The 12,811-nt window shown below is 57.9% G+C and overlaps 1 protein-coding gene across 1 annotated transcript; it reads right to left on the minus strand.

The window, feature by feature from the left end:
• Positions 1-2,824: 2,824 nt before the first annotated feature.
• NCLIV_031980 (conserved hypothetical protein) lies at positions 2,825-10,639 on the minus strand (the record flags this gene model as incomplete). Its single annotated transcript, XM_003883394.1, has 8 exons — positions 2,825-4,714; positions 5,102-6,049; positions 6,463-6,816; positions 7,368-7,481; positions 7,693-8,051; positions 8,418-9,382; positions 9,775-9,923; positions 10,193-10,639. The coding sequence occupies 8 exons, from the start codon at positions 10,637-10,639 to the stop codon at positions 2,825-2,827; spliced, it is 5,226 nt and encodes a 1,741-aa protein (XP_003883443.1).
• Between the last annotated feature and the right edge of the window lie 2,172 nt (positions 10,640-12,811).

Here is a 12,811-nt window from a genome sequence, read left to right on the forward strand (position 1 = left end):
CGCGTCGCTGTGAGCTCGGGAAAAAGAGAAGAGAGGCAGAAGAGGGAGAACTGCCGGTCTTTTTGTGGCTGCTCTTCCAAGGAGGGGCATCTGTTAGCATCTGTTTTGTTTCGGCACTTGGAAAAGAGAACAAACGTTCTTTTTTTCCGTCGCGTGTGTGTACCGACAAATCCGCGGAAGGTCAGACGGCAGGAGAGAGGCGATGCCAGTCAGAAGGGAAACCTTTCGAAGGAGTCAGGCTTGGGGAGGACGAGGCGCGACGCACCCGAGCCTGCCAGAAAGGTGGAGAAAAAAGGAGAGGATGTTGAGAAAGGGAGGCGGGAGAAGAGGGAGACAGAAGGCACATTTCTTGCGCGGAAAAAGAAAGGAGACAAGAAGCTGAGAGGCTCTCCAACTCTGGAAAACGAGGAGACACCCGGAAAGAAACGGAGAAGGCAGCGCGGAAGAAAGTCTTCCGAGTTTCACTCCCGCGCGTCTGCTTCAGTATCAACCCAGCTGTTCGTCTCTGGTCATGCACTAGTTCCTTCTGTGTCTGGTGATTCGGTACAACCTCTCTGTCTTTGGGTCTGTGCAGTTTCCTTTTCTTTTTGGAAAACCATTCTTTTTGCTTTTTGCCGATACTCGAAATCGCTGTGTGGTCCCCAAAGAGCTGCGTCACGGGCAGGTCTTTTTTCTTTCGCATGCGCTCCCGGGCAGGTCTTTTTTCTTTCGCATGCGCTCCCGGGCACGTGTCGGTTTTCCTCTGCCTCTAATCCCGTGGACGTGCTTAAATAAATGTCCTCTGTGTTTTGGTGCGCCCGCGCGCCCTGGAAATCTGTCGCATTTTGCCCGAAGTTGATTTGGTCTAGAGGCGATCTCTCAAGGCCGAAACGGCTCATCAGCGTGAAGCGAAGCCGAGACAGAGAGACACGTCACAGAGAGAGCCGGTCAGAGACTGGCAGACGCAGAGATCTAACCAAACATGAACAAAAAGGGACAGTCCTTTAGTCGGCAAGCTTTTTTTTTAGCTGTAGCCTTTTCTGCTGGTGCGCGCGGCACGAGAACCAGACACTTCTCTCAGTCGGCCTGCGAAGGAAACGCCCGCTTTGTCTCTGCTTGGAAGAGAAACAACTGGAGCATGGCGAGATACTGTTGTTCCTCCGGGCTGGTTTGTCTCCTGCCGTGTTCCCTCGATATATGTTCCCTCAATCTTTCGCCTGTTTGTCTCCTCTTTGCCCTCGTCACTTTTTTCTCAAGTCCCTCCACGGCATCTTCGTCTTCTCTGTCCTATCTCCGTCTTTCTTTTGCGTTCTGCTCGTCTGTCTCCCATTTCGCTCGCGCCTGCCTCTTACCACTCCCGGTCTGGTCTTCTGGAGAACCAGGAGTGGAAGTCGCGCTGTCTCCAAAAAGCTGGTAAACACTCGGAGACGATCACTGTCAGGTCGACGGTACTGAACAGCGTAGCATCTGAAAAAACTCGTTTTCCCTCGCGATGGAAGACTCCTGAGAAATAGCCGAGTCACCCCCTACCCCTCTAGGCCTGCCTATGCAGGCGCTCACGCGCCGAAATCAAGATCTGTCCTCTCTCTACTAATATTCACCGGCACGCTTGCCTTTCCTATATATATATATATATATATATATATGCGTATCTATCTATCTACATCTTCAAATATCTCTGTGTACAATAGTATGGGACGTATGTCTCTCGAAGCTTCAAGACTGTAAGCCTTTACTCCTGCCTGCATCATCGAATATCTGTGCACAAATCTATAAGTATCTGTGTATTCGATATACATTCCGAGGAGAGGTTTCTGTTCTTGGCCTCCCGCCTGCCGATTGACAAGGCTCTTTTCGATGGCAGTTTTTTGGCAGCCGTGCCGTAGCAAGAGACTGAGAAGAGGAGAGGTAGAGTCGGGAGAGGAGGCGAACACAAGGTAGAAGCAAGAAAGAATCAAAGCGGAAAGAGGTACATGAGGCAGAACAAAAGAGGAAACGAAAGAGGCCCAGCAGGCAGGAGGTAAGAGGGGCCGAAGCTGCTGCCAGACAAGAGAGAAGACGCCAGGCGCCAAGGCCAGAGGAGCCAGCGTAGAGGCGGGGAAAAGGGAAAAGGCGAGGGAGACAAGAGAGCGGCGATTCGAGGGCGCCGCCCGAAAAGACGAGGCGGTAAGTCAAGACACCTGGCACATGCAAATATCCCCAAATGGGTTCCGCTCTGGTTTTTCCCCTGCTTTGTAGCAGCGACGAAGGCAGGCTCACGCTCGCAAATACAATTCGTGTCACTGCCAAGAGAACCCCTTTTGCAAATCCCCACAGAGACAGCGAAAACGACTGCGCAAGAAGAGAGACAAAGACAAAATCGATTCAAAACGGGCCCTCTGAGAGCTGTTCCCTTTCCGTTTCCACGCAGCCTGGGCCGGCGACACTTTCCGGCTCTCGGTCTCCTCTCTGACCTTCGCGCCCTGTCCCTTCCGTCTTCGTTTTTCGAGCGCTGGACCTATTTCTACCCCTTGGGTTCCTCTTTCTTCGCCGCCTCGGCCGTCCAAGGCCACGCTTTTCGCCCCTCGCTCGCGCCGCGAGCGCACTCTGGCCGTTGCCGGGCGGAGTCCCCACGCCTGTTTTGAGTTTTGGCTCTGATACCTCTGGCGGGATCCGGGGAGCCTGATCCCCCTTCTGATTCCCGTGCTTATGCTTCGGCTGTGGGTCGTCTCGATTAAATCAGGCGCTTCTCACGTTTCCTCTCACATCTCCCCGGCACTCGTTTTGCTCGCGTTTCAAGTACGCGGCTGCGCTCCGACAACGGACGGTCCTGGTGCGCCACAATAAAAATCCCTCGCTTTGCTTCTCAGCCTGAACTCGCGGGTGTCGGAAGCCTTGGCTGTTCCTGTTCATTTTCCTCTTCTGGCGTCACGCGACTACCAAGGACCGCGGACAACACCCCGGTCCTTTCCGCCTGCGAGGCGCCGTCCACTCCTCTCTCTGCTTCCGTCCCTTTCTTTTCACCCTTTCCTTTCTCATCTTCCTCTTGTCTCCCTCCTTCTGCCTTTCCATTTCGGTGATTTGCGTGCGAGGCACTATCGAAAGAACGCTCCACCTCTTTGTCCCTCCCTTCCGTTGGCGTCACCTTCGCTGCCTTTTCCTCCCGACCAGCTTTCGCCTCGCCGTCGAGTCCGCGTTGCTCGTGATCTTCGTGCTCCGCCTTCGCGGGCTCGGTTCGCTTTTGCCGACGCTGCTCGAGCTTCAGGCGGAGAAGTCGCCTTCTTCGAGCCTGTTCGAGGAGGGTGTTTCTTCCTCGTTCTCTCTCCCGCGCTCTGATCCGTTCTTCTCTCTCTGCGCCTCGCCGCCCAGCCGTTCTCTGCCTGCTGGTTTCGGCCGCGTTGCCTCTTCTGCGCCCGGAAAAACGCGGCTCCGCGTCTTCGCTCTCTCGCCTGTCTGTCAGCTGTCTCCGCCACCCAGGTCTGCCGCGAGCGAGAGATGCACACCCCACAGCGACGCGCCGTTTCTTCTCTTCTCGTTCCCCGTCTCCATCTCCGCTGCTTCCTCGCCGTCGCTCCTTCCTGCCAAGCGATCTGCACGCGCCTCGCCGCTTCGTCCACTCTGCACGACCTCCGTTGCTGCGCTCGACCGCAGCCCGGGGCGAAGACTCTTCTTTCTGGCCGAGCGTTGAGTAGACGAGGGAAAAGTGGGCCATGAGATTCGAAACAAACGCGCGCACGACCTCCCCTTCTGCCTCTTTCGCCGGCTCGTCTTGCCACCCTTCTGCCCTGTCTCCGTGGGCGTTCTCGTCGCGGCTGCTCCCTGCCGGCGCGGGCGTGCCCGTCTCTTGTCTTGCGTGACTCTGTTTGAGGAGCCGAAGCAGCAAAGCGTGACCGCGGGAAAGAAGGACGTGCTGGAGATCCGCCAGACGCAGAAACAGACGAGGATTCTCTTCCGCGGCCGCGCATGCATGTCTCCAAAGGTCTCTAGCGAGAAGCCGGAGGGGTTCCGGCAGCGCATCTCCGTCCTGGTGAGGGCCTCCCTCTGCCCCACGTTTTTTTCCTGCCGTGCTACTGAAGCAGAGCGACGCACCGAGCGCCGAGGAAAGCCATGAGAAACAGTCGTACCGGGGCGTCTTTGCTCCCCGCAAAAGAGCCACATCCAACGAAGATGGAGAGGAAAAAGAAAGGCAACGGGACGCATCGGACGTCGGTCCAGTTCGCTTTTCTTCGGTGTTCACAGCCTCGGAAACAGAATCTCCTGCAAGACCAGAAGGCGAAGGATCGAGCTTCATTGGAGGCGAGAGGCGGGGCTCTCTCTCCCTACGTGCCTCTCGTGCGTGTCGGGCCTTCGCGAGCCTTTGGGCAAACGAGGACGAGATCAAACTCTCCGTTTCTCCGTCCCCGAGAAAGGCTGTCAGGGCACCGCTTCTTTGCACGCGATAACGCGACAAAATCACGTAGTTCCCGCCAGAAAAGAGACGGAAAGGCGAAGACGACGCCAGGCGCAACATGTGAAGATACACCGCGAGCGAGGAAGGATCGCGAGACAGAGAGGACGCCGGAACCTCCCCGCTCATCGCTGTTTCGATTTCCCTAGCCAGGGCCGAACAGTCCGTGGCCGAAAAGTCCAGGGAATCCGGGGAAAAGGAAGCTTGGCGAGAAAGACCAGAAGGGAGAGAAGACAACTGCACAGCGACGGCCAAGAGAGACGACGGGACGTACACGCCCAAGCGGAGCTTCCCGTGGAGGCGAAGCAGCTGAAAAGGACAGAGACAACAAACGCAAAACACACGAGAACGCAGACATCCGTTTCCTTGTCTGAAAACTACTCCACAATCACAAACGCAGGCCGCGAAAAAGCACAGTGTCCTGAGACGCCCTCCGGCTTCTGTGGTGACATTCCCTCCCTCAAAAAGACACCTTGAGACAAGTTGAGTTTTGTTTCTCCTCTTGCGTCAAACCACCAGCCCCACCATTACATATATATATATATATATATATATATATATATACATATATATATATGTGCATGGCTCCACGTGTTGTGCATATCTCTGTGTAGAGATGCACGTGAATTTCTTCGGTGTTTTGAGAGGCCGCTGTGCCTCGCACCTGCACACACCATTTGGTTTGTGGAGACGCACCTCTTGGATGTGCCACTTGGAGACCGAGTGGAGAGACTCTCTGCGTCGTCCGCCAAGTTCGAGCGGTTGTCCGCCGGCGCCTCGCCGCCACACTTTCAAGCCGAAAAGCGACTTCTGAATCGCCTCCACGTGGCCGCTCTCGCGGAGCAGCAGAAGGAAATCTCCCACGGCCTGCACCGAGGTCGCGCGATCCTCTCTCAGAGGCGCGGAAGGAGACAGCGGGGACGACGGAGACGGAGAGACAGGCGAGCCGCCAGGAGACAGCGCAGAGCCGCGAGACGAAACGCCAGACGAACCAGCGGAAGTGGGACACGCAGCGGAGCGGGGGACGAGGGGGTCAGCAGCAAAAGGCGAAGCGGTTCCGATGTGTTTCGCGTCTCGCTTTCGCCGTGCAGTTTGGAGCGAAGCCACAGAGACTCGCGGAGAGCGATAAAGCAGGGAGATCTCAGACTCCCTCAGGCGGAGAAAGTGCTCCACACATCTTGCCAGAAAGGCACAAGAAGAGGAGGAAGAAGAGGAAGAAGAAGAGGAAGAAGAAGAGGAAGAAGAGGAAGAAGAAGAGGAAGAAGAAGAGGAAGAAGAGGAAGAAGAAGAGGAAGAAGAAGAGGAAGAAGGCGGGAGAAGTCTGTGTGGTTTGAGCGCTCTAGGTGCATTAGAGGAAGTGTTGGATGTGGAGGTCGCGGGCTGGCTAGGAGCGCTAGAGGAGCCCACAGATGCAGCGGAGGAAGAAGAGGACGCAGGCTGGGGAGACGAAGACGGTGGCGAGGGAAGGGGCGCGATCGTGTGGCAAGGAGACACGAAGCTGTATTTGTCTCTGGCGAGTTCATGGGGGACCGAGGGAAGACTCAAAATGAAGAGTAAATACGACTTGGGAAGCGCCGAGAGCAGCCGCGGGAAATTCTCAACGCGGTAAGGGACTCGCCGGTCGCTCGCGGGGTGGCTGTACAGCTGAACGACAGACGTGGGACCGAGAAAGCAGTCCATGCACGGAGAGAAACACGGGAGACCAGAAAACGGAAACGCAGACGGAAGGCACGCAGGCATCGTGGGAGAGACGGCCGGACCGCGGCGAAAGGGGACTTTCAGCAGACCAGAAAGGAAACAGTTTCTCCGTCTGTCTGCAGAAAAGAAGCGAACGCGGTTCCAGATGCGAAGCCGCTTCGAAGAGACAGACTCAAGCTTCCTCCACTCAGACCCGCGACCCTGGCCCGTGGTGAATGGCTTCTGGTCTCACTGATCTTCGGCTGCTCGTGTTCATCTCTGGGGCTGCGGTTTTCCTTGCATCTGCCGGTCACGCGCCCCGTGCTCATCTCTTCTTCCCGCCTTGCTTTTTCTGGTTTCAGGTCAACTTCTTCACTCACCAGGTCGAAGCAGAAAGGCGTACATTCGATGGGCTGCGGGATGCGCGGCCTGCGGAAACTCGACAACCCTGCAGCGGCCGACGAGGGCGGAGGCGACGCCGCCGCGCCAACCCCGCCAGAAGAAGGTGAGGAGGGAGTTCCTGCCGAAGTTCCCGCGTTTGCTGGTGTTTGTCCGAGACTGAAATTGTACTCATGGAGAACGGACGAGGCGTCCAAGAGAAAGAAGTCGAAACTTCCAGCGACGCGCCCTCCGCCCGCAGTGGAAGAAGACAGTGAGCTCGAGAGGTGCTCCGAGGGGCCATGTTGCCCGCCGAAAATGTCCACGACGCGTTTGTCTTTGAGGGAACCTTCAACCTGGAAAGGCAACAGACAAGGCCAGAGTGGCGATGCGACCGCTACCGGGCGTGCAAAACGCCCACGCAGACACAGCGAACGCAGAGCTCGAGACAACGAAGCCACACAAACAGGGCCCTCGCCAGAGACACGCCAACGCATGCATGAAGAGAAAAAAGACGGACTCATCCCGATCCGCTCAGGATCCCAACCCGTGAGATAAAATGATGAAACGAACAGGAACAGGCAAAACCTTTGTACCTGTATCTATCGCCACATACATCTCCTTACATGTATACGTTTAGTTACACATGTCCACATTGATTTGGGTCTACATATATACATATATAGAGAGCTATGTTTATGTATATATGTCTGTGTATCTCGATACCTATCTCCCTCTCTCTAGGGCTACCGGTGGATCTGCATGCTGTGCGTATGGAGACACTGAGATGGGCGTCTGCGAATCGGCAGCCGGGAAGCCCGCCTTTGTCGCAGACCCTGTGTAGGGTGACCTTGAAAACCGACAGAGTCGTGGAAGGGAAAACCTTTCCGAGAAAGGTGCACTGTACCTTTCGCAGTCCGGGAACCACCTTTCCGGTGTCGGAGACAGTCGCTTGCCACTGGTACGCGACGCCGTTGGTGAAGAGCATCAGCCCGCAGTCTGCCTCGCTCCCACAGACGACCTACGACACCACACGCCGCACGCTGTTTTCTCAGTGGAAGCCGTCCCAGAGATACTCTCGAGAAGGTGGAAACCTCTGCCGTGTCGCGTTTTCTTCTCGCCTGCCGCTGCGTGCGCTTTCGACCTAGGATGTGGGGCTGTTCTCTTCCCTGCCTCGCTGCCGCGGATCTCGCCTCTTTGCGCGCGCCTCTTCTCCCCTCGGCTGCTCTCACCTTGGCGGGGACATGAGGAAGGGGAGACGCCCGACAACTCAAGGTCTTTCCGCGGATGATGAGGCCGTAGCGCTTGTGGTAGAGTCGCGATTGACACAGGACGGCGTATCGGAGAGGCGGGAAGAAGGCGAAGCACGAGAACGGGGGCGAGGAAGAGGAAGCTGGCATGGCGGAGCCTTCTCTTCTCTCCGAGGCGTCGCGCTTCGAGGCGCCGTTAAGAGCCTTGTCGCGATTTGCGGCCACGCTGGAGCCGCCGCCTTGAGACGCGGGCCGAAAAGAAGGGTCGGGACCCGGCGAGGGCGGGACTGGAGCCAGCTCAGCGAGAGAAAAAAAGAGACATGCCCCACGTTCCTCCATGCCTGCGCGCAGAACGGCAAAGTCGAGAAACGGGAGAGGAAGTCGTTGACAAGGGGAGTGTGCAACAGGAAAGCCCGAAGGCCGTTCGATGGAAGAAAGGCGAAAAGACCGGGCACTCGAACCGAGGAAAACCCGCGCGAGACACGCAAGGCGAGGACCGACAACACGTTCGAAACAAGGGAAAAAACGGCAAGCGAAAAGAGGCCGGGAGAGCAGCATGAGGCGAAGCGCAAGACTATGGCAGGCCGATGAAGAGGAGGAGAGAACGGAATGATGCCCAAGAGATGACGGCAAAGTCCAAAGGAGACACAGAGGTACCGCGAAACCAGTCGGTCTTCAGGGGAAAAAGAGGCGACCCCGGCACGTACCTCCATGGACACCCTGGGAAACCGGAAGGCGCAGAGATTCCATCCGCATGGGACAGTGTTGGAAGCGGAAATCCGCTAGCTTCGCGACTCGCTCTTTCCCCGGTGGGCCCTCGTCGTCGCCGTCTTGGTTTTTCCCGCAGGAGTCTCCGCTCTCGCCAGCCTCGCTCTGCGCTTTGCCGCGTCGCGGTCCTCCACACGTGCACGTCAAGTGCCCCGCGCAGTCGAACCTGCGGCGGACTTCTCCATCAGACAACTCGGCTCTGTTCGATTCGTCTGCAAGTCTCCCCTCCACCACTTTGCTATCCTCTGAGCAAGAAGGCGCACTCCCGCACGCATCCGCCTCCACCGAGCCGTTCTCTGCTCTCGCCGACCGCGCATGCGGATCAGCCCCGTCAGAAGCCGAACCCGAGACGGAGGCAAGCGAAGAAAGAGAACAAGAGAGAGAAGACGAGACGGAAAAGGTTTTTCTTTCTGCACAGCAGCAATGTGCATTGCTGCCCAGCCAGAGGTTTCCCTCCCGATCTAGAGCAGCTAGGGCGAAAAGGCTGGTGGGGTCTTCTTCCCTGGATACGCATCGACACACTGTGACGCCCTGCCACGCTGAACGGTGTTTGGCTTCGCTTCCGCCGGTGTCTCGAGGCGGCGCCTCTGTATTCTCTGTCTGTCCGTTCTCGGCAACGCCTTCGGACTGGACAGTTGCGTCTCCTCGCCCGCAGCTCGGCGCGCTGGGTTCGCTGCCTTGGGCCACAGCCTCCCTGGCCGGAGACGGCGAAGGCCCTCCGGAGGCACCGCAGGAAGACGCGGGGGTGGAGACAAAAGGCCGCGGCTCGAACGCGGGGTCGCAGAGAACGTCGAGGGGAGCGTCTCCGAAGTCGAGAGACTTGATATCCACATGCACGAAATGGCAGTCAACCGAGGCAAGAGGCAACCACGTGTCGAAACCTTCGCCTTGCCAAGAATACTGCCTGCGGCACGCAAGCACACGTGACGCCACAAGCTCCAAACGACAAAACAAGCAAACACAGAACGAACACTGCTCAGGCAGAACTCCCTCACGAGACACGGCTCCTACCTACCACACCAACCCGGTAACGCTCTCCACCTCCATATCTGTCTACATATGCACGCACGTATAGAGGCGCATAAATGAAAATCCTCCACGGACAGACCCCCATGAGTTCCTCGCTTAACTGGAAGAAAATGAGATACACAACCAGTTCAGTCCGTCTAAGCAGCTAAGATGCATTCATGTACATTGCGCATCCGGATGGGTGTGCAGCCTCAAGGCATCGACTGGCATTGCTGTGCACAGGGGAATGAAGAAACGCGAAGAGTGGCGAAATGGGTGGAGTCGCACCGGATCTTGTAGATGAAGATTTGGCCTTCTTCCGTCAAAAGAGCAATGTGGTTGGCCGCGCACGAGAGGCTGCGCACGGCGACGTCAGGCAGATCTGCTAGCCAGGGGAACGTCTGGTCCAGCTGGACGCCGAGGCGGAAGCAGGTCCTCTGGAAACAACAAGCGCCGAGACACAAGGCACAGCGTGTGGCCGAGGACTCCGCAGAGGCAAGGAGAGACGAGAGGACGAGAGAGAGGAAGCGGAGAACACGGTAGAGATGCCGAAACGCGAGCTGGCGGCAGTTTCCGCGCCTCCATCCACGCCAAGGCGATTGTGTTCCGTCGCTCTGGAGCGGAGACCCACAGAAAGGAGAGAAGCGGCGGATCGCCTCCCTAGGATCCCCTGAACAGATTCGTGGAAAGGCATCACGAGTCGTACTTTGGTCGGAAGGCGAGAAGCCAGGCTGGTACAACGGCCTGGTCTTGCAGGGAAACATGGGGCTCCAGACCAGCGGTCGTCTCCCGGCAAACACTCTGTCAGTTCGTCTTCTCTTTGATCTTCTCTCTCCCTCTGTTCTTCTCGCTCTTCGTCCTCGGCCGGCGCAGCGAGAACCTGAAGACTGGACGCGGCGCTCCCGAACGGGCCGCCGCCAAAGAGGAAGAAGTTCTCGGAGATGTGGAAATTGGAGAGGATCTGCGACAAAAGCGCGTCGTTCGCGCCTTCGTCCGTCGAGGGCTCTTCGTGTCCCCTCACGGCCGAGGCAGTCTTTGCCTCTTCCTCCACTCGTCCGCCTTGCTCGTCTTCCTCCGTCTCGCGCTGTCTCTGCACAGAGAGGCCTTCTGGACTCTCGGCATTGGCGCGAAGAAGCACAGACGGTGACTCCATGGCGGATCTTTATCCTGAGGGGGAGCTCGTGGACCTCGCTGAAAACGGGGCCGCGAAACCGGAAAAAGCTGTGCGCGTCTGTGGCGGCGACCTAGCGACTGCTCTGCACGAATTGCATCTCTTTCCGCGCTCTTTCGCTCGGCGACGGACGTGCATGCAGAGAAATGGAACTCACACGGATGCAGAGACTGATTCAGACTCGTTCTTTGTCTAAAGCCAGCCTCCGAACAGAGAGAGAGGCGCCGCGGACTGGGCTCGGGAAATGTGTGCGCAGACGGTGGCTGAGAATCGAAGACCGCGACTGCGAGTCGAGGAGAGCAGTCCTATCTGTTTGCTTCGCCCTCTCTCTTCTTCCTCTCCTCACAGCACAGATATTTGCACAAGAGGAGGCAGAGCTTGAAGACGGAAAGGGAAAATGTGTGCTTGCGCCTCATTTCTCTTCTCCTGCGCATGTTGTCCGGGCAGTGGGGAGCGTCGCTCTTCGCGTCTTTCCACGTTTTTCGTCTCTCTCCCTTCTTTTGTCGCGCTCGCGTCTTCTGATGCGGGAGGCACGGGCCGAAACTGGCCCCCTCCAGGCTCGTTTCTCCCACCCGTGTGCGACTGTCTCGCCCCGTCTTTTCGCCTCTCGGCTCGGCGTGGCGTTGGTCCACCGTGTTTTTCCCGGTGGCGTCTTCGTCTGCGGAGGCTCTTCGCCCACGCTTCTCCAGCAGGTGATTTCCGCGCGTCGGTCGCTTCGGGCAACCCGGCACAACCGGCGCTGAAGACCCCGGTTGTCTTCTCTCTGTCGTCCGTCTCCGTCGCTCGCCTCGTTCTCTCCGCTCCGTTTTATTCCGAGAGAGTGTCTCTCTGTCTTCCTCCCGGGCGCAGCCGGCGGAGATCGGTCCCGGCCCTCTCTTTCGCGGCGGGAATCCCCCGCTTTCGACTTCGAGGGGCGCGAAAAAGCGAAGTTTGCTCGCGGCTTCGGCGAGCAGGCGAGGCGAAATCGCCGGCGCGGGAAAAGAAAACTGCGGGGGAGAGTCGCGGGAACCCGCAGAAGAGAGACGGAAGAGACGGGATCTGCCCCGCGGTCGTGCACCGCACACGCGTGGCTGTACGAGAAGGGGAGCGGAGTCGAGACACAAGGCAGAAAGGAGCCAGAAAGACGAACGCGGGAGAAAGAAACGGTCGAAAAGCTAGTGCCGCGAGTCCGCGCGAGAGACACGGAAAACCGGGGGGAGACCGCTGCTAAACACAGCGCCGCTCTCCAGCAGCTGGCTGCGGCCGACAAAAAGGAAAAGCGCAAGAAGGGTGCGAGCGAGACAAGGAGGCGAAAACTCTCGACACGCCGATACGCCGGCGTAGGCGACGCAGAGAGAGACGAAAACGCACAGATCGAACCGGCGTCGGCGAGGCAGTCTCGACTCGCGCTCTCTGCCAAGCTTGGCAGCGTTTACAGTGTAGCGGTCTCCTTTTGCGCGTCTCTTGTGCAGCGCCTTTTCCCCGACATACGCAAGCGCTCATTTCCGCGGAAAGACACAGGTGTTTTTTCGAAGCGGGCCTGGATTTGGAACGGACAGTCCATCGCATGCTCTCTCCACCGCCCGCGCGTTTCTTTCGCTCTCGCCTGCGGTGGAGAGGCCGGCTTTTCGAAGTCCGCTAAAAAACGCGGCCTTTCAGACAGAGTTTCTCGTGTCAGGTCGGAGCCTCGGCGGCGCCTTGCGAAAGAACTGTCCTCTCTTGAGGCGCCTCTCTGCACTCCCTGCAAAAAACCGGCCTTGCGACGGCCTGTCGGAACGACAGACAGGTTGGCTGCGCCATCGACCGCACACTCTCTGCCGCTCCCAGGATGTACGCACTTGCACGCAAATGTAGAGGAATGCACGTCTCTGCAATGGAAGGGCGCAAACGCATCGCCGTTGATAGGTGTGTAGACAGACGTGTTTCTGGACGGAGTCTCCTAGAGACCCGCAGGGGCATGTGCGGAGACAGGTCGGCGCGCGGGCTGACTCCCAGAGAGACGACCGGCGATTTCTCGGCCGAACTCTTGAAGATAAAACAGATACTTTCTCAACCAAGCTCCTGCTTTTTCGAAGGCTCTCGGAGCAGCCTCGCCTCGTGCGACGTTGCTGATTCGCGGCTCCAGCGTACCGGTCCCCCGTTCCCGGCCTCTCGTCGGTCTCAGTTATTGGCTAG

This window comes from Neospora caninum, chromosome VIII, assembly GCF_000208865.1.
Source record: "Neospora caninum Liverpool complete genome, chromosome VIII".
NCBI lineage: Eukaryota > Apicomplexa > Conoidasida > Eucoccidiorida > Sarcocystidae > Neospora > Neospora caninum.